The 22467-nt window shown below is 35.9% G+C and overlaps 1 protein-coding gene across 7 annotated transcripts in view; it reads left to right on the top strand.

The window, feature by feature from the left end:
* The window catches only part of NAALADL2 (N-acetylated alpha-linked acidic dipeptidase like 2), a 1259279-nt gene that overhangs the window by 370983 nt on the left and 865829 nt on the right, over positions 1-22467 (top strand). Inside the window, exon 1 of one of the 7 annotated variants that reach the window (XM_046659056.1) lies at positions 4152-4405. The exons of the other annotated variants lie outside the window; for them this stretch is intronic. Coding sequence (XP_046515012.1) covers positions 4384-4405 — 22 coding nt within the window. The 5' untranslated portion in view covers positions 4152-4383. Of the gene's footprint in view, positions 1-4151; positions 4406-22467 lie in introns of those variants that run through there. 7 annotated transcript variants of the gene reach the window in all.

The following is a 22467-nucleotide window of genomic DNA, read 5'->3' as shown; positions in this document are numbered from 1 at the left end:
TTGTCTCTACCTGTGGAGTTTTTATTTGTAATCAAATTTTACTCTCTCTGGGGTTCACCAGCTAACGTCCTTGTAATTAATATGACCATTATTTTTTAAGGTTGAAAACAGGATCTCAGAGGAGAGGATATCAGGGAGAGCAGTTTATTTTACAAATACTACTTAATCAGATATACCTTTGTCCTTTGAAGGGATTGGCGTTGTTGACATTGGCTTGACTAGGTTTCTGGGGTTAGGCTTGTTGATAGAAATAAATAAAGGTCACTCACACATTTCACTTTTTTGAGTGAGGAAAGTTCTTTCTTAAAAAAAAAAGTCCTGATGCTTATTTGTTGTCGTGATTTCTAATAGTCTACTCTCTTATGAATTATTTACCACCTTTACCACTGACATTTTGATCAAGGTATTTTTTTTTAGAGATTTACCTGAGAATAACATTTCTATGTGTTTAGTTATGGTCTTCTGAAGCTATCACCAAGAAAATCCCAAACCACGCAGTTTTCCATTAAGTGCGTACAATCAAACATATAACTACATCTATGAAATTCAGCACGTATGAGAATGACAATAAGATCATCAGACATGCTTGGTCATAAAAGTGTATCATCCATTTTATAGAGTTAAATTATCTTCCAGAATGCCTGTTTTTTCTTTATTTTATTTAATCCTTTCTCTACTTAACTTGCTTAAAAATCTCAGAATCTTTTTATTTTTGTTTCACAAAAATTTTTTTGAAATACTGCATAAAATGCTATTATAAAGCACTTTTAATTTAAAGACTAATAAAAAGTCATTTAGTACATTCTGTTGAAGAAAAACAACAAAGTAGAAGGCTCATTTAGCTTAATTCTATGAAATAATTTATTTGTATGTGTTTTATGAACAAAGTAGTAATATGTTCATGATTATAACATATACCTTAATTGTATCTATAATATTTTTCCTTGGAAAAGTATATGGGAAACATCTAGGTTCTTAAAGTTGTTCATATAATAATGATTTTGTATAAAATGTGTATGACAGTTTGGCAACTGAATAGCATGTTGTAGGTTGTGGGGTACATCAGCTGTGTCTGTGTTCAGGGATTGACATAACCTAAGGAGTAACCAGGCCTCTCCCCTCTCCCCTTGTCATATCTCTTTGTGTCAGGATCATGGATAATATTTACTTCTTGTTTTAGAGTCCTAGAATGTGTATGGATTTTCCGTGGGTGTTTTTTTCTTTTTCTCTAGCACTTTTATATGCGTTGCGTTTCTGGTAATATGTTCTACTGTGAAAGGGTAAATTTCCCTTTCCCCTATTTATCTATCTATCCAACTACTTTCAGAATGAATAATCAGTATATGTCAGAAAAGTACGCACAAAATTTAAAACGAGAGCTTTGGTGAATCATTTAAATGTAATGGTTTGAGTTAGAAAACAAAGTGCCTGGATCCATAAACCTTCTGTGTTGGGGAAGACTGGTGAGGTCAGTTCTTTCTGTCCCGGGGCGTTTTCCTTTGTGCGCTCTGTGGAAACTTTTCAATAAGGAATGTGTTCTCTTCTGATCTTATCTGAGTTGAAATGTATCCTCTGTAGTTCTACAAATAGTTCAGGTCTATCTTCTTGGAGTATTGAAATGCTTCCATTCCAGTTGTATTACCTTAAGATTATTCAATGAACCTATTGATCGGGTGAGAGTTAATGAGAAGCAAAGGTACTTCAGTTGTTGGTTTTAAATTATTTTGAAATTTTTTTTTAAATTATAAAGGAAAGCACTGTGGGGATAATTTGCTGTTTTATTTGCATGTGTGAAGGTTAGAGGTTTTGATAAGTCTGTTTACTATCTTATAAAGCAAATTAAGATATATCCTGAAGTCTTTATTTGTGGAATGCTCTAACATTATTCTGTTTTCTCTCCCCTACTCTGTCCTCTATCTGAGCTCGAGTTTAAAAATTATCAAAGTAAATGAAGAAGGCATTTCGAAATGTTCTTTAGTTTTGCCTTTGACTTAACAGCATTTATACAAAGATTTTGAGGTTCTCTGAAATAATGCTAATTATCGTCAGCTTTGGTTACAAATGAGTGTTCTCTAACAGAAATGACTGTATTCAAGTACTGTGTTTCATACATTAGAAATATGGATGATTTAAGTATTTTGGCTGTAATGATAATAAAAGACAATGTCTAGGGGCTGGCCGGTGGAGCAGGGGTTAAGTGCCCATGTTCCACTTCTCTGCCACCCGGGGTTCGCCAGTTTGGATCCCGTTGCAGGCATGGCACCGCTTGGCACACCATGCTGTGGTAGGCGTCCCACATATAAAGTAGAGGAAGATGGGCATGGATGTTAGCTCAGGGCTGGTCTTCCTCAGCAAAAAAAGGAGGATTCGCAGCAGATGTTAGCTCAAGGCTAATCTTCCTCAAAAAAAAAAAAAAAGATAGTATCTGATCATTAGAACTCCATCATGTGCTTTGAATAAGGGTTTTCTAAGAACATCTATTTAGATTGTCTAGATTTATTGGACCATCTCTAGTAACAACTTGGAGGGTAGCCATAGACATCATCAAAGATTATTCATTTTGGACTACTTCCTGTAGGTCTCTCACCCATTTTTATATCCAGGAAGCTGGTTGAATGTGCCCTAGTTAGTGGAGCCCATAAGCTATCAACATTTAATTTTTCCCATGGTGCTGGGAATCTATCATTTCCCAAATGAAAGTGAAGACTTTCCAAGGTTGTCTTCAGATTAATGTGAACAGATCGCAATTATCTTTTCAATCATAAAAAGCAATCTCTCCAGCCAGCCTGGTGGTGCAGCGGTTAATTTCTCACGTTCCACTTTGGCAGCACGGAATTCATTGGTTCAGGTCCTGGGTGTGGACCTATGCACCACTTGTCAAGCCATGCTATGGAAGGCGTCCCACATATACAGTAGAGGAAGATGGGCACAGATGTTAGCTCAGGGCCAGTCTCCCTCAGCAAAAAGAGGAGGATTGGCAACAGATGTTAGCTCAGGGCTAATCTTCCTCAGAAAAAAAAAAAAAAAAGAATAAATGGTATCTCTGAGTTCAATGCCAGTACAACCTCTCAAGAGATTTCTTTGAGTAGGGGTCTCCCTTGGGCTGCTCAACATACCCTTGCCACTCAGACTGTCTACATAGTAAATGCTTGGATGTTTTTGAGCACCTTCTAGTTATAGCCCTCCTGCCTATGTCAGTTCTTCTTAGTTCTGTAGATCTAGGAAACTGCTTCTCTAAAGGCTACGAAAGACCAGAGCTCAGCAGGAAAAATGTGTGTCAGAAGAGTTGGCTAGACCTTGTGGCATATAAGGCCGGCAGAGAGGAGATAACTCTTCAGCAGCCCACTGAAGGAGAATTTGGCTGTCAGAGTAAGGGGAAAAAAAATCAGTAAAATGATAACACTGTCAAGGTATCAGAGAGCTTGAGGGCCTTAAGTCCAATATTTTCACTTTGTAGAGTAGCAAACCGAGATGTTTTGAAGGTATGAACACTGTCTTTGGTTTCTCCGAGGCAGTGCCAGCACCCAGGTCTCCACCCTAGCTGTCCAAAGCCTATAATTTTATGGAGGAATGTGGCACATTATTTTCTAGGGGCATTTACTTTCCTCTTTCAAAAAGGAAAATCAGGCTTATAAATGCTTTACATATTGACATTATTTTAATTTCTACAGTTATGGCCTGGAAAGCATTGTCCAGTATTCAGTCACACTATTATGGGGCTGATTCATTCAGGCTTGGGTTTTCTTTTGACTCCAAGAATTTACGTTGGCTTTTAAGACATTTACTTAACTTTCATCACAACCAGTAGAAGTCAGCTTGACAGTCCACAGGCAAGTGCAGTGAATGTTTCTCATGATGCAGCTAGTTTTTAGAAATTATACTTATCCTATTTGGCAAGTAAAAGGAAAAAAAAACATCTAGGCAGGAAGGTGCCTTATTGTCTGTGCTTCTAAGTTGCAGCCCGAGGGTAGCACTACTTTATACCCCAACCTGTTATACTGGTTTGGTGTGCATGTTTACCTTGTGTGGTGGAAAAAATATCTCTGCATTCATCATTGTAAATCATGCCTGTGAGTGCCTTTAAATCTTTCTAGAACTCCAAAGAAGACGAACCAGTTTGTTACTCTTCCTTCCAAGCCTGTAGTACTTGAACAGCATTTTCAATTAAGAGAAGTGAAGGGAGCCCTCCTTCCAGGCGGAAGGCTTTCACCAGCTCTTCATGATAGGTTGGAACATTTGGAGACCTGAGACATTTTGGTGTTGAAATTTAGTTATTGAGGTAACAGGGCACTACGGAGTTGAAACTTCCAGAATCTCTGCTGGAGAAGCCTTTTAATCTAAGGATAAAATCAAGCACACTTGGAGGAAGTAAAATTGCAGAGAATGTCAAGGCATGACATCCCAGGTGAGTCTGACCTCAATGGATTGGGCAAAGGTACATGTGCAGATGGCTTGGGGACTTTCACAGCTACAAAGTGGAAAATCCTTGGAGCAGGCAAATGAGATTAGGAGATGAACTCCAAAATAATATATAAGAAATAGTTAATGAAATCAACATAGCTCAGTTGAAGAGCTCTTGTTTTCTTGTCTTTCTAAATAGGATCTTTACCTTATTAGAAATAAATAGCAAGCAATATAAGCGAATGGAACATGAGATAAAGGCAGTTAACAATATGGTACTCAGTTAAAACCTGTTGTTGTGGGAAAAGCCAATTCTCAAACACTTAGAAATTTAGAGTTTGCTCCTAGACTTTTAAATGGTCTGAAAGGCACAGTTTATCCCACTTGATTTAAGTGATATTTTATGGCACTGAAATTGTTTTAAAGGGAAAGATTTTGAGTTTCTGTTAAAGTCATTATAAAATCTTCTTGAAGAAAAGGTGATACATACCTACCGAATGACTTGATTGTTTAAACATTATTATTAATAATGCAATTAAAATTTTTTCCATGTACTTAAAAGGTTGGATCTGTCTTTGAATTTGCTTTCTTCTCCTTAAAGAAATGAAACAAAGGTTGCAGTAATGATCTGATAATTATACATGTATAAATACCATATAATTAGTACTTTGTATGCCTGTTCTCTAGATTTTGGAAAGAGTTTAAACAAATTTAGTTAATTGAGTAGGACAGTAAGCCTACCTTCTTTGTATCAGTTTTTTCGGGGGGAAGATTATTAACCAAGCATGTGCTTGACTTATTATTGAAAAGTATTACATTTGATACATAAGTGAAGGATAAACAAGCAACTGGCAAGATTGCAAAGAAAATGTGATTAGGATGAAATCACATAAAAGAGCGTTGAGCTTCTTTTGATCCCTTGAGCTTCTAATCTCTCTTCAGGAAAAGTATGTGTTAATAGTTTTATTTGACAGGGCTATTTTGTTGCTCTATTGATAGATATGTTTAACCATCTCCACAGTTGAACACTTTGGAAGGAACATATTGAAATGCAATTCACCTGTCCTTTCAAATCCCTGGTCACTGTAAGGCAAATTGTGTATTGTATACTAAAAAAATTCAGTGATACTTAGATGATAGGTATGAAATCCTATCTACTACAAGAGCCCCAAAAAGAAATGTTTTGAAAAATTAGCTGCTGAATTTAATGCAATTCGTATAAACATGCAAAAGATGTGCATGTACACTTGTTAAACAGCACAATTAAGTGCTGTATGACTTCAGACCTTGGTGAATGATTCATTTCAAGAATTGATTAAACTTTTGAAACCATTCCATCTCTGTGATTCTTTTGTTTTCTCAAAACAAAGTTCCTTTGAAAACAGGGCAGGAGAAGCAGAGAGGATTAAAGGGTCACTGTGCTTTATTTTCCTCTTTGTTTATGGACCTTTAATGCAATCACAGACAAGTCGCATCTTCCCTCAAACTATTGATAAATCTTGAAAAATTCTTTGTCACATACATATTTCTTGTTGGCAGGTTTCAGAGATGGAAAAATAGACTTTGCCATAAAAGGGGAAAGTTGCTTCCACTCTTGCCAATTTTTGGTGTTGCTATAACCACAGACATGTATCTAAAAATTTATAGAGAAATCTAGAAATTTATAGGGAGCTTCATAGAGGAGATATGATGTAAACTGATTCTGGCAGGTTCGATAAATTAGAATAAGTGGCCAGAAGGGAAAAAGTCTTCCCTGGCAAAATGAACAGCAGAGATAAGGCATAGAAGTTGTATCTGTCCATGTATTGGCTTGCTTTCTTTTCCTCTCTTATTGAAAACAAAAAGGATTTTCCAAAAATTACTACTTTGAAATAGTCTTAAAATAAGTAAACATAATAAAATATAAGGTTAAAATAATATCACAATTAAAATTTGTATATAAAATATGTGATGGAACATTCTAAACAGCTACCAAGCAAGACACAAATTTGCTTTCAAGCTTCCTAGGAGCCAAAAGAAAATAAGAAATTGGTTTTAAGATTTATGGTGTTCAAATGATATAAAAATGTGGCAGTTATTTAAGAGATGCATAGATTTCTTGATTAAACTTAGTGATAGAAGTCAGAATAATTTCTATATATGACAAGAGAGAGGCCTAACTAGAAGAGAGGGTTTTTATTAGGCAACACAGACATAAAGTTAAAAGAAGTATGGAGATAAAGAAAACAGTATTATTTAACTCATCTCAGAATCTTAACGTGGATGATTTTCTTTTGAGCTCCTTAAGCTGCTGTACCATCCTATGAAACATTTGTCAGAAAAAAATTTGTGCAGAAAAAATTTCAAACATATTATAAATCTGAAAATAAGAAGAAAAGAAAAAACAGAAGCATAATTAAGAAATATAGACTTTATAAAATCTAAGTATTTACATGATTTAAATATTCACACTATTAAAATTTCAGAATATAAAAATAAGTCATTTTGAAAATTAGGCTGCTATATATATATTTTATAAGCATATGGTATTACTCAAGTGTCTCTCCAAGTGTTCTTACTGGATTTTATATAGGTATTGTATGTTCATTTTGGTTAATGAAGGGGTTCAGGAAAGTCCTGTGACAGATTGGGGCGGGGTGGGTAGGCAAGGTGGGGACAGAGAGTAAGAATACAGAACAGCACATTGATATTGATAATATTCATGTTGCATTATAAACCTACTTTAAAGACTTTAATCTGTAAACTTCAGGTACCATGAGGTAATGACATTGCCTTAAATTTTTATTTTCCATACAGGTAAATAGGAATTTAGGGAAAAATTATGAAAATTTAGTGAGAAAATAGTGATATTTTATTCTTGAGTCTAAGTTCTCATCAATTTTAGGATCCGTGTTTTATGTTCTTTTCAGTTTATCATTTAACCTTTATGAATTTCCTTTAGTCATCTTTTTTTCTACATTAGAAAACTTATAATATTGGCTATATTTCTAGGAATTAGTAATTGCTAAATTATATTTATCAAAATACTCTTACATGACTTAGTAACATAATCCACAATAACATTGGTATTTAGTTAATAGAAAGATAGTCTTCATGTGAAATTTTCGTTTATATAAGTTGATTAGTTAGTAAAAAATTTATCTTCATAATCACATAAATAAAAAAGGGGAAAAACTTGTGTTCATTGGGTACCAAATTAAGGCAGAAATTTACTAAACTTTTTTGAATCTCACTCCAGTCTTGGGCTTCTCTCTTTCTCCACAGACACGCTAGGCTGATCTCCTACGAAGACCTCTGTGTAATGGTAGTTTCTGCTGAGGTTCTTAGGGTTTGTTCCTGCTTGTCATTCTTTTATCAGATCAAGTATCATTTCCGTGATACCTTCTCTAGCCTCTCAAACTAAGGCAGACAGTCTGTTTTAATGCCTGATTTTAATTCTTTTAATATCTCACCAAAATCTCACAATATTTGTTTATTACCTATTTCCCTGCAATAAAATGTTCTCTCCCTGAGATGAAAGACCATGGCTGACTTGTTTATTGCTGTATTTCTAGTGCCTAAAGCCATAGCTAACACATACTATATTTTTAACAAGTATAAGTTTAATATGCTTGGAAAAAAACAAACATAAAATGCATAGTATTATTCCTATGTGCCTAGGCAATTTATATTTATTCTAACATGAAAATTAGTTGAGCATAAAGTAGCAGTCACTTAACATGGTAAATACAAAGCAAAATAAAACAAGAAGGCTTAACTAAAAGAAATCGGCAAATTAAAGTCTTAAAATTGAAAGAGACCTTTTTCCAGAAGAATAATAGTTTACATAGAGTCTCTGTTCTAGGATATTGGGAGTGGTGCATTGTCATGCAGAGTTAAAGAATTGGTTCATCTTAATTTCCTCTGGTTCTGTGTTGCAGTGACTTTGGTTGGGGTTACCTAGAAGAGCTCTCAGAGAGTCCAAGGATGAAATGATGATGATGATAGTGGGGGTGCTATTGATAGAGGAAAACATTTATTAAATGTATACTGTGTGCCCGGGACTGTTCAAGTATTCAACATATATTATTTAATCTTCACAACTGTCCAATGAAGATAGTTAATATGGATAATTATATGACTATAGCTTCTTTATGGAAAGAAAGCTGCCCTTTTGCTCTATTTCTAATTCATCCTCATCATTGTCCATCAACTCATAGTGATAGAAAGCTGAGTTCATGTGATGATGATGGGATTTGGCAAAAAGAAATAAATTTGAGAGATACTTGAGGTTAGATTGGTATTTGCTTGTATTGAGTGAGGAAGGAGGAAGAGGTTGTAAAAACTAGGTTTCTGGCTTAGGTGAGAGAAAGAATAGTATTGTTAACTGATTTAGGGATTATAGGATGGGGAACAGTTTAGGGAAGAGAAATATAATAAGACTGCTTTAAACAAGAGTGATTTTAAGTTATGTGATACATAGTCATGCATTATTTAATGACAGGAATATGTTGTGAGAAATGTGTCAATCTGTGATTTCATCGTTGTGCGAACATCAGAGTGTACTTACACAACCTAGATGGTATAGCCTACTACTCACCTAAGCTATATGGTACTCATCTTATGGGCCTAGAGTCATAAATGCAGTCCGTTGCTGACCAAAACATTATTATGTGGTACATGACAGTATATTGATGAAAATGTCCAGGACTTAGATTGAAAAATAAGACTAGACCTTGGGAGAGAGAACTAGGGTGGAATTAAAGACCTGGAAATTATTGAAACTTAAGCCATAGATAACGTCCTGGATAGATGAGATTATACTAAGGTAAATGTTAAAGTAAGAAGGGAAGAAGACTGATGATAGAGTCTACAAAACACTACCATCTAAATTCTAAGCAAAAATGAAAGAAACTGAGATGGGGTCATGGGAGAAAGACAAGATAAAGATGACAGAATTTTCAGGAAAATGTACAGTGGGGATCTCTATATAAGAAGGGTGAAACTATGTAATGACAGTATAGTTAAGCAACTAGGATTTGGTGACTCAAGTCTGGAATTAAGGTGAGACATGAGGAAGAAACAACTTGAGAATTATCAGGAATGAGGTAAAAGAAGAAGACAAAATTGTAAAGTCAAACTGTAAGAAGCTTAAAATAGTAGAAGTTCAGTAATTGTGGCCTGGGAAATGAACGCAGTTAGGGAGGGGAGAAGGAACAGTGAACAAAGGAGGGAGTCACATCGCAACAGTGTGAGGTAAGCATGATTTTCTGTTTTCACAAATGAGGGAACATCAGCATTGAGGGAGATTGAAGAAGCTGGAAAGGAATGTTTCTGATAGCTGAGGACTTAGATCACTAGAGTAACTTTAAAGGGCAGGAGGACAGCTTTCTTTCTATAAGGAAGAATAGGAGAAGTGAGTGTAATGATAGATTCCCTGGGTTACAGAGAAGAGTGGGTGATGGAGCTCGCGCCAAATGGCCTACATCTTTGCAGTAAAGAATGAGTTCATCCGGCCAAGAGTTAGGGTGGAGCTGTGTGTGGGGTGTTGAATCCGTGAAAGATAAATAAAAGCATTGGCCAGAAGCAGCCTCAGTGAAGTTAGACAGGAGATAGTGTCAGTGAATGTGGGAAAGCAATAGGAAAAAAATGCAGGCTGATTGTTAAGTTAGTTTTCATAGAGACATGAATGAGTTTGTGTGTGTGTGTGTGTGTTATTGGCTTGTCTGCAGATTTAGTTTGAGATTGTTATTCTACAATACCTGGGCTTCACCATTTAGCACCACCCAATCAGCCTACTCCAGCTAGTCATCTTCAGATTGCATACCACTGGACTATAGCAGAACTAGAAGAGAGAGTACATTTCGTTACAAATCCATCCAACTTTTGAAAAACACTGTAACACCCAGGCTTCACTGCCAATAAGCTTTTATAGTTGTATTTTCCCGTCTATGTAACATTAGAAAAACGCACATATATACCACTGGTCATATAGCATGAATGTGACAGACGTATGAGATTGACATGAGGGGGACACACTTCCATTTGACTCTGTTTGAAGAAATCAAAATAAGGTTGGGATCAATGTTTAGCCACTCAAAGATTTCAAGACTCTTGGCTAATTGGTGATTCACATCAGGGTTTGTATGATTATGTTGTTATTATCATCAATAACAATAATGGAGAGAATAAGTAATACAGTTACATATTTAGTAAATACCAGTAAGGGGCAAAGCAAGGATTTAAATCTAGGACATGTCTGACTCCATTGCTTCCTAACTGCTACAATTCCCAGAAGTACCATTTTAAAAGAGCTACTTTTTCTTTTTTCAATAGACTGTCCCAGGAGAGTATTTCAAATATTTACCATGTATATCCATATGCAAAAATTAGTGACAATTTTTATTACTGAAAAGAGTGATATTTTATCCACAATCCATTCTCTAGCTGATATATCTGCTTTTCTATAGATATTTTATTTTACAAAAACTCACGTAACTTCACGTTTACACAGTCTTTTCTGTGTGGGTACATCATGATTCCTCTTGTCCTACCTACCCTCACATCCTTATGATATTTCCATCATACGTACATTCCTGGCACTTTTATTGAAGGTGATAAAGCTCTGAAGAAGTAGTTTGAAGTAAATGGGTTCTACTAAATTCAGGAATATTTTGACCATTAACCTTCAGTTTGAAGTTTTAGGTGACCACAAACTAGTATAAAGGAATATAGATTTACCCCTACAAAATATACCTTAAAGAGGTTTTTAAACAATTGATGCTTTGCTGATGCAAAGGATATTTCCTCTTCAGTGTTTCTCACTTAACAAATTACATGTAAAAGCCATAAACTCTTTTATATTATCCATAAACATAATAAAAAATGTTACACCACATAACTTTGTCTTAGTCAATAATTCTAGGCTTAGCCTTAGGGTTTGAAGAGAAAATTATTCCTGTTACACATTTTAATTATGCTATAAACTTTGAGAAATAGCTATTGATCTTCAGCATCTGGCATCAGAAACTTGTTTCTTTTTTCTGTAGTCAGTGAAAGTATGCCGTACAGACTAAAAATGAGGAATTTCAAAGGAATCAAAGTAGTGTATGTACAGTAAAGGACATTTTTTGGTTACATTTTGGTAACCAATGATCATCTCCTCTAAACAAATTTCTGCTGGAAACTAGAAACACACATTTGAGTTAAGAAATGTATTACCTTGTCTTAAGAAAAAGCTATTCTCTAATGGTGCCTTTGATTGTCTCTAATATTTTAATACAGAAATAGAAGGGCCTAATCAGGAATTCTTTTCAGACATTCATGTTTATGGTTCTCCAAAGCTAATGTAGAGTGATGAACATTGTGATTATCATTTTAGAAGTAATTATTTCACAATTTTTTATCCTCGAATCAGCAAAATGGGTAAAAACTTCCATTCTGTTAAAATTAAACAGATATCTAACATCTGGGATGATGATGATGAAGAGAATAGTTACTATAAGCCGAACTTTCATTAGGGGATGGGTATTGCTGTAAACACTTTACCTGTATGGCCAGGTTTAAGCCCCACACTTACCACGTGAGAGACTAGGTCTCAGCTTCCTCATTTTACAGAAGGCTTGGTGAGGTTAAGGAGCTCCCTCAGGATTATATAGGAACTAAATGATAGAGCTGGGATTAAAACCCAGGTCTGTCTGACTCATGTAATGATGGTTTTCTTGACTAGGTATAGGCTCCTTCATTGCCATTTTCAGCAAGTTGAAACGTCTTTCAAGTTTAGAGCATTTACCAAGTAGATTTATATTTGTTTGTTTGTTTGTTTGTTTATTTGGTAAGGAAGATTGGCCCTGAGCTGACATGTGTTGCCAATCTTCCTCTTTTTGCTTAAGGGAGATTGTCGCTGAGCTAACGTCTATGCCAATCTTCCTCTATTTTGTATGTGGGATGCTGCCACAGCATGGCTTAGTGAGCAGTGTGTATGTCCGCACCCAGGATCCGAACCTGTGAACCCCTGGATGCGAAAGTGGAGTGTGCGAACTTAACCACTACGCCGCCGGGCCAGCCCCTAGATTTATATTTAAACTTAAATATAGCAAATTTAGTATTATGCATTTGTTCACTCAACAAATATTTATTAACATATGATTATGTACCAGACATAGTATTAGGAGCTACTGAACCTAACTAAATTCAGTGAGTCATGAACCATAGCAACTCATAGTCTACTGGGGAGACATTGCACAGTAATGTAAAAAAGAAAGAAAATGCTTATATGTATATGAATATATTGTTTATGGAGCTTCAGAATTCTGTTATAAACATTCTATAATTACCCCATCTTGAATTTCAGAATCTAATTGAAGGTATGGTCATTTAACTTTGATACTATGATATCTTGTTTGGTCAGTTTGGGGACCTCAGTATCTTTCTAACTCCAGCTGTTAAAGATGCTGTTTTGAGAGCATCAGCAGGGAGCCTCTATTGACTTTTCTGTCCACAGTGGACACTCTACTTCTCACAGTGGGAACTAATATGCAGTAATCTTCACACATTTCTTCCCTACCCATTTCTTCCCGACCCACAATGTAATTAAACTCACTGGTTAAAGAATCTGTTAAGCATTCCATGTATATAATGCTTTTAATGGCTCTGGATACAATAGTTTGCATCAATCAATTTAATTTTATATAAAAAAACAAAACTAAAACTCAAAATAGAAGTTTTGAAATATAATACACAAGCCTGTATTTCTTTATAAAGAAGAGTAAAGTTTTCTCCAACTATGCTTTAATTTTGAGGCTACCATCTAGCTTCCACTGAAACTTTTGCACATATAAGGGATATAACCTGATAAAGATAGGTTATAGGCAGTCAATTTTTAGACATGTCAGGTATAAGCAAAATTTTCAAACCTGAATTTATTTTTTTGTTTTAAACTTACACATTGAGAGAGAAACTAGTGATAGGTGCAGGTTGTCTCTCACTCACATTATAACTTCATCCAAGAATGTATATTGAGAATTATATGAAATAAGGTGCCTTAGCCAGTTTAGTGCCTCTGAACAAACATTAGTCATGGGATGTAGGCATTTTATAAAAGTTCATGCTTTTAAAAGGAGATATGGGAAGGCCACTATATGCCAGGTACTGATCCTGGGAATTTTATTCGAGTCATCTCATTACTTTCTCACAATATCTATGGCTATTACCAGCTTTTAAGTTGCCAGATGTGTATAAGTCATCTTGCCTCGAAGCAAATGAATGCAAAGAGGAAAGTTTAAACAGAGATGTGATATTGGATTCCTCCTTAAACAATGAAGAGTTCTCCCGTTAAATAAATGGAAAGCTTACTTCAGGGATGAAAAACCAGTTGCAGGGACTGGCTCGATTTAAGTTCACACACTCTGCTTCAGCAGCCCAGGGTTTGTGGGTCTAGATCCTGAATGTGGACATACACACAGTTTGTCAAGCCATGCTGTGGCAGCATCCCACATAAAATAGAGGAAGATTGGCACGGCTGTTAGCTCAGTGACAATCTTCCTTACACACACACACACAAAAGAAACCAGTTGTACAAAGGCATCATAGCATGACTCCGAGTGTTTGGTGAATTTCAAACATTTGTTCATAGTACATGCCCAGTAAACATTAGTTACTGAAGTGCTGAGTTTGTTTTTCTGGGCTGGCATAAAACATTTTTCCAGCCCACTGACTACAGTGGAGTTTTAAAGCTAGCTAAATTTTTTTTTCAACTTGTTTTTTTTGAGGAAGATTATCCCTGAGCTAACATCTGCTACCAATCCTCCTCTTTTTGCTGAGAAGACTGGCCCTGTGCTAACATCCGTACCCATCTTCCTCTACTCTATATGTGGGATGCCTTCCACAGCATGGCTTGACAAACAGTACTTACATCCACACCCGGGATCCAAACCCGCTAACCCTGGGCTGCTGTAGTGGAACATGCGAACTTAACTGCTGTGCCACTGGGCTGATCCCCTAAAGCTAGCTAAATTTTAAACAGAATGGATGGTAGTATGCTGTTTTTACTTCAGCTCAGCACATGTGTGCCTATATAGTAAAGGAGGCTTTGTACCCATTTACCAGATTGCACATGAACACATGTGCATGTCAAAGATGTTAACCACAGCTTAGGAGAGTTGCGTTTATGGAAAGCATTAGATTTTCTTCACAAATTTACTCTTAAATGAGAACAGAATATCTGTGCCTCTTGACTCCAGTGTCCCCTACTGATACTTAATGTGCCAAGTTAAAATACTTGCATAGTGGACAAGAAGGCAGCATGGGGATTTCCTGGCCCTCTTTCCTGCCAAATTGACAAGTTGCATTGCAGCAGGTGCACAGCAAAGCGATTAAGAATGTACGGGTTGACAAAACATGTGTGATATGACTGCAGGCATTTTATGTGAATGACGTGTCATGGCGAGTATTGGCCTCAAGAGATTGTGCTTAAGGTTCTGGGGTGTGAGGACAATCTATATGCATATAAAAGCATCACTGAGAAGGTGAGTGCTCAAGGAAAAATAACTTTACCTGAGAGTCTATATAAGCAAAGTACATTGCAATGCAAGGTATATTTTTTGCTACTTAAATATTTTACAAATGTCCTATTTATATGAGTAGATGCAATAAGCATCTGTCTTGAGTGATGTGATTTTTTGACTGCTGAACAACTCAATCAGCTGCCAAGGGGACAGAGAGCCTGGTTTGTTAAAATTCATGACTGGGGAGAAATCCACCGTCATCCAATTCATTTTAAGAACACATTTAGTCCTTGGTATCAACATCTCCACTTCTAGGATTATTTTACATGTAACAAAATCAACTTAATATGAGTGTCATTGCCTTTCTCACTAATTTTCAGAAATAATCAAAAAGCAAGAGTGAAAAAGTAGGTTTTATATGATAAATTAATTGTTCACCATGTATACACACACAAACATTTGCATGGATATTCAAGAGAGACATGGACTTCCAGAAACCTTTCTGTGGACCACCGGTTGACAGACCCCAGATGGATTTTTGTGTCCGTGTACATTTTTCCAGAAAGAAAATAGATTTTATCAGATTTTCAAAGGAATTCATAATCCCAACAGCATTAAGATGAGTTCTAAACTTCTTTCTGTATCAAAAATTGTCTAATTCACTTGATGTCCTAATATATTCCTGTTAAGAGTTATTAACTTTCTCCAGAGAAACAGAATCTCTCATTTTCTAAGAAAATAATTCTGTGTCCCTTAATTTATGACTAAAAGAACTATAATTTTCAGTATAATGATTAAAATAGTGAAGAATTTTCAGTAATTTTTGATGAACGTTTAAAAGAAACTCACATTAAAGTAATATATTGCCAGTGAGGGTTAAGGTGGAGTGTATTTGCTTATTTTTCATTTTACATGGACCATTCAACTAAAGGTGAATGTGCTATCTATATTTCTAATACAGAGATAAATGCTTAGGATAAATAAAAATAACTCTATAGTGCTAATATTAATACTTGAATTTTTAAGTTCCCTGGTATTAATCCACTTAAAAAATAGATTAAAGTGAAATCTTGTCATCTTTTGGAAAAAATAAAATGTATATTTTGAGACTTGTACAAAACCTAATATTTCAACCAGATTTATTTCCATCATATGTCATAATGTACACTATATATTCATTTTAATGTACCCAGATATTAATCAATGGCACAAATAATCTTGGACGTTAGGAGAATGATACATTTTGCACAAAAATATAGTAAGAATTGTGTCTCCTGTCGATTGGATGAGCAAAGACAGTGAAGGATATTGAATAGGGTCTGGGTTCTTAATCTAAGATTCCATCAGAGTAAAACGAGAGAGAAAGGACCCATTGACAACAATTGTGGATGAGTTAAAGTTTGTTTTTGTTTTCGTGTTTACTGTTCAACTCGTTTGCTACTTTTCCTTTCTAACTTGGCTAACCACCCTCAAGCCGCTTTCCTCTTTGTCCCGCCCATCATAAAATCTCCTTATGATACTTTGGCATAAAATGATCTAATAAAATTCTTCACAGTAAATTGCTTTTTCTTTTTTTTCTTTTTTTTTTTTTTTTGAGGAACATTAGCCCTGAGCTAACATCTGTGCCCATCTTCCTCTACTTTATATGTGGGACGTCTACCACAGCATGGCTTGCCAAGTGGTGCCATGTCTGTGCCGGGGATCTGGGCCAGCCAACCCCAAGCCGCCGAAGCGGAATGTGCGAACTTAACCGCTGCGCCACCAGGCCAGCCACAATTGTTATATTTCTAGTGGCAGAATTTCAAACATAACTGGGAGATACTTTTTGTGTGAAAGCACCTGCTCTATGTGTTTCAAAAAATATCACATAAATGACATCTGTCCAGATTTTAACATTGATAAGGTCTTATTCCACCTGCCTCCTTAATATTTCCTCATTCACTGGGCCATACCTGAAATTCCACAGTCTGAAAATCCTTAGAGCTGAACGAAGTCTATTGATTGGTGTTAATGATTTATCACCTTCCTCTGTTATATTGCATTTTAACGCCCATATTTTGTTGGATGGCCTGAGGGGAGGTATTTTGGACAGGGGTCTTAATTGTGTGCTTAGTCAGCTTAGGACAAAATACCATCGACTGGGTGGCTTAAACAACAAACATTTATTTCTCACCCTTCTGAACGCTGGGACGTCCAAGATCAAGGTGCCTGCAGATTGAGTTCCTGGTGAGGGTTTTCTTCCTGGCTTGCAGGTGGCTGCCTTCTCACTGTGCCCTCACATGGCAGAGAGAGGCAGAGAGAGAGAGCTCTAGTCTCCCTTCCTCTTCTTAGAAGGACAGTCATCCCATCATGGGACTCCACTCTCATGAACTCATCTAAACCTCGTTACCTTCCAAAGGTCCCAGCTCCAAATACCATTCCACTGGGGGTTTGGGCTTCACCATATGAATTTGGGGGGCACACAAACATTCAGCCCATAACGTGCCATTCCTACAAGTGACTTAGACTCTTACTTTTAGCTCTATTTTCATATATTTTGCATCTATGTAGATATTTCTTTCCCTCTTTCTTCATCATACTTTATATCTTGGTAATTCAGTACAACAGTTAACAAGCTTATGAAGTTGATCAATGTATTCTTAGATCTTAATTAAATTGGCCGCCAGTTATCTCGAATTGCCTCCTTTCATAAATCAGTATGTGGGGTAAATAGAGATTTCCTCAGTCTCTGCTCAGTTCTTAATTCTGTCCATATTAGGCATTCAGAAAAAGCCCCACCTCTCTACAAAAAAAAAAAAAAAACCAAACCCTATAACAAAAGGAAAGCATCATTTTGAACACAACTGTTTAGTTCGAGAACTCTTTGTTACATTTTGACTTCGGTTTTAGGATTCATTTTTTTTATAAATACATATTCCTTAGGTTAAAGAGCCATAATTTTTAGTGTCTATAGCTATCTTAAATAAATTTTGAAGATATGTAATGTTAAGTGTAAATTAGAATTAAGTAGAATTGCAAGGGGGTTCGTGTTAAGACCAATAGATAGTAGCAACGTGGCAAGAGATTTTTGCAGAATATAAGTAAGGACTTTTGTTTAGTTTAAGATGGTGAGCTTTTTCCTCATAAGAAAACCAGAAATTTTATTATCATAAGACAGTGAATTACTTATAAACAGATGTAGTCCAGCATAAATTAAATTCCCACCAGTTAGGGATGATACAGAGGAGACTCATATGGTTATATATGATCAATTTTAGGGTACTATGCAAATGTTAGCTTTTATGTATATAGTTGACATGAAATGAGTTTAAAAAAGAATATAAAGTGATATACTAGACCCTGCAAATTTGGTTACTTAACATCTGATTTGGAAACAGCTTTGCAATTAACTTTGAATATATAATAAAATGATAAATATGTAGGTACGATCTAATAAGATCTTCAAAAATAAACAAATTTCAAAAGGTGCTTTAAGGAAAAATAGTGTTTAAGTGATTAAACACAATGCTTGAACTTAGTGTGTCATGAGTTATTGATTAGCAAATTGAGAACTCAGATGAAAGATTTCTATATATTAGTTAATGCAAATATTTTTTTCCAAATAAATCTTTTTTTTTGGCACCTTAATTGATTTAGTAACTGGGATTTGGCCAAACTATTGAATTGCTGTCCTCTAAGAAAATTTATGACTTAGCCAGCTAAAACTGCTTAAAATTTCATGAGAGAACATGTTCCTGTGAAAAATCTAAAATATTGCAAAAACCTACATGTTTTGTACTAGGTTTATAAAAAGCACCTTAATTTATAGGTTTTGCTTCTTGGGATTAAGTGTCTCATGTTACTCTACTCCTAGTGTCTGTGATGATTGTTTAACCATTTCTGAGCATCGAATGACTCTCTAGCTTCCTGGAAATTTTTCTTTCTGGCAGTAAGCTCAATATCTGTTCTGCTGTTCTCTTCTTTCTGCTCCTGTACGCTACAGCAAGGAAGGGTTAATTCTGATCTTTCTTCAACTTCTCTTTGCCCCTCCCCCCCCGTTATTCATTAAAGACATATCTGATGTCTGATTCTCTTTCTTACAATTAGTGTGCCTCAGAAGAGACATAAGGTAAAAAATGACCAGTTAGATTAAAGAGGAGCCGTCTATTTGTCCTTTATATTAAAAGAACATGTAAAGAAGAGAAGTCAATGTTTCAATGTTGTGCTTTCCTGCAGGTCTTTTGTGGCCTGCAATGTTTACATACAATTGAGTATAACTGTCTTTCTTCAATCTCAATAAGCATATTTAGCTAAAGTTATTTTATGTAGCTATGCTTGAGAAAGATTTTATAGCTTTTCCAGCACAGGACAAGCCCAGATAGCATTGTCTTTTTGAGTTTATAGAAGCATAAATAGGCTTCCAGCTCTCAAGTAAAGATTTCAAACTATTTTATATATGCCATTCTGTATTTATTAATATATTTACTAAATATATCTCCTTCTATACTTTATTTATCTTTGCTAATGTAGCATGTAGAGTCAGTAAGATGTCTGTTTTATTAAGGAATACCTTGACTATAGACAGCTTTAATTGCAAAGATAAGGAAGAAGCCCAATTTTGCTTCTTCTTAATCTTGTCAAAGCCAAATTTCCTAGTTAATCCCCTTTGTTGTAGATCAGCACAATAGTCTCCAATCTCAAGGCAAAAACAGTCAAGTTCTTATTTTCAATGAGCTTGTCTTTAACATATATATTAAGGTATATGTGGCTTCTGGTTATGGTCTTGTAACATGAGTTTTTCCTTGTAGTTTCAATGTTTCTGGGTTTTTTTTCCCTCCTGAGGTAAACATTTCATTCACAACTTTGAAGTATAAATTATTTTCTTTTCCATACAACTTAAAAATTTCTATGTATTAAATTTTTGCAAATCTGTGTATTCCATGTGATTGCTTGCTTCAAAAGAATTCAAAAATCAATATTTATAAATTTAAGTCAATAAGAGATTAATCATAATTGTCATAGCCTTACTCCGCATCCCACCAACTACATATAGCCCCATTTTTCTTACTTCCTGGAGCAAAACTCCTTTAGATAATTATCAGTGCTTGCTACCTCCTGTTTCTTTCCTCCTATTTTATCTTAAGCCCATTCTCAGGCATTTGCTCAAACATTCACCGAAACTACCCTTTCAAGGTCACTAAATATCGTCATGTTTTCTAAATCCATTAGTAAATTCTTAATCCTCATTTCCTTGACCTATGAGCAGCATTTGACAGTGTTAATCACTTTCTCCTCCTTCCATTCCTGGCTTTAGGGACCACACTTTCTTGGTTTTCCCCTCTTTACTAGTCACTCCTTGTCAATCTCCTTTGCCAGGTTATCCACTTTAGTACTCTATTAATGTTGGATTTTTCAGGGGTCAGTCCTTGGTTCTCTCCTCTGTCTTCTCTCTTCTGTAGTGATCTCATATCAGCTCTATGTTAACAATTCTCAACTTTCCATTTCCACTCCTGACCAATCTTCTGGACCCTAAATTCCTATGGCTAATTACACACTCTACATCTCTACCAGGACATTTAGTAGACATCTCAAACTATGCTGCTCTTCTGACAGTCTCCCCCAGACTTGCTTTGATGTGCCATATCTCAGTAGGAAGTAACTCCATTCTTCCAGTTGCTCAGCCTAAAACACCAAAACACCTAAAACAAACAAACAAATAAAACTGTCTCTTTTCACAGCCTCTCTTTTTTTCATACATGTAGTCCATTGGGAACTACTAATGCTTCTGCCTTCAGAATGCATCCAGATTTTGACTACTTCTCTCCATTTCCACTAACACCAACGTGGTCTCATTTATCATCATCTCTTATTTGCAATATCTCACTAGTGTCCTACCTGGTTTTTTGCTTCTGTCCTTGGGCCCTGCATGACTTATTGTCAACACAGCCACAGTAACCATCCTAGAATATGTCTGACATGCTCCTACTTTAGGGCTTTATACTAGCTCACCTCTGCCTAGATTGTTCTTCTTGTAGATATCCACTAGGCTTAACGCCCTCACCTCTTTCAAGTCTTTGCTCAAATGTTACTTTCTTAATTAGGTATATTAGTTTCTTAGGGCTGCCACAACAAATCAGTAAAATCTGAGTGGCTTAAAATAACAGAAATTTGTTCTCTCATAGTTCTGGAATTCAAAAGTCTGAAATCAACGTGTTGATATTTGTTTGTTCGTTTAGACTGCTATAACAAAATGCCATAGACCAAGTGGCTTATAAACAATAGAAATTTATTTCTCACAGTCATGGAAAGTGGGAAGTCCAAGATCAAGGTGTGCGCAGATTCCTTGTCTGCAGAAGGCCTGTTTCCTTGATCATAGATGGCAGATATCTTCTACCTATGTCCTCACATGGCAGAAAGGGTGAGAGATCTCTTTGGGGTTTCCTTATAAGGGCACTAATCCCATTCATGAGGGCTCCACTCTCATGACCTAGTCACCTCCCAAATGTCCCACTTCCAAGTACTGTCACATTGGAGGTTAGGTTTCCACATATGAATTTTAGGAGGACACAAATATTCAGTCTATAGTAATAAGGTTGGTTCCTTCTGAAGGCTCTGAGGGAGAATCCATTCCATGTCTTTCTCTCAGATTCTGGTGACTGCTGGAAATCCTTGGCATTCTTTGGCTTGTAGCTGCATAACCTCAGTCTCTGCTGCCATCTTCACATGACCTACCTCTCTGTGTATCTGTGCCTCAGATTTCCCTCTTCCTTTCTCTTACAAGGTCATCTGTCCTTAGATTAAGAGCCTACCCTAAATCCAGGATGATCTTATCTCAAGACCCTTAACTTAATTTCTTTCTGCAAATACCCCATTTTCAAATAAGATCACAATCATAGATTCTGGGTGGGCACATCTTTGGGGGGAGGGGGTCACCGTTAAACCCACTTCATTAGGACTACCTGACCATCAGTTTAAAATTGCAATTGCCATTCCCTACTCTACTTTTTATATAAAGTCACAGTCCTTTATACAGAATCCTCTGGGCTGGATGTGTTTTGGAATTTAGAACTTTTTGCATTTTAGGAAGATTATGTGGTACACACCACATATTATACACTAGCCTCAGAATTTGGGGCATTATACCGTTATCAAACACATTAGTGTTTCTACAATGAAATATATGGATATTTGTATGATGATAAATAAAGTATATAAATAGCTTTATGTCGGTTTAGGTCAGCTTTTGTTCCCCAATTAGTTTGTGCCAAACTCAAAGGAAAACTTTTGAGTCTTTTATTTGTTTATTATTTACTTGTTTTTTATGTCTGCTCTTTTTGGTTTGTCTCACATCTACCCAACTTGCACTCCTTGAGGACAGGGTCTTTGTTTTATTCCTTAATGTATCCCAAGCTCCTAGAATAATCATTGACATATGCTAGGTGCTCACTAAATATTTTTGCACTTCCTATTGTTATTTGCCTCAGAATTGTTCTCTGGAAACCTGGGTCAAAGAAAAATGCACAGAAAACAAGAGAGAAAAGCGAGATTTCAAAAAGAGATATAAGGAGAGATGAAGTTTAACATTTCTTTTAGATCTGCTTAT

This window comes from Equus quagga, chromosome 4 (genome assembly GCF_021613505.1).
Source record: "Equus quagga isolate Etosha38 chromosome 4, UCLA_HA_Equagga_1.0, whole genome shotgun sequence".
Lineage (NCBI taxonomy): Eukaryota > Metazoa > Chordata > Mammalia > Perissodactyla > Equidae > Equus > Equus quagga.
The sequence above is the reverse complement of the archived record's forward strand: the minus strand, read 5'-3'. Positions and strand labels throughout refer to the sequence as shown.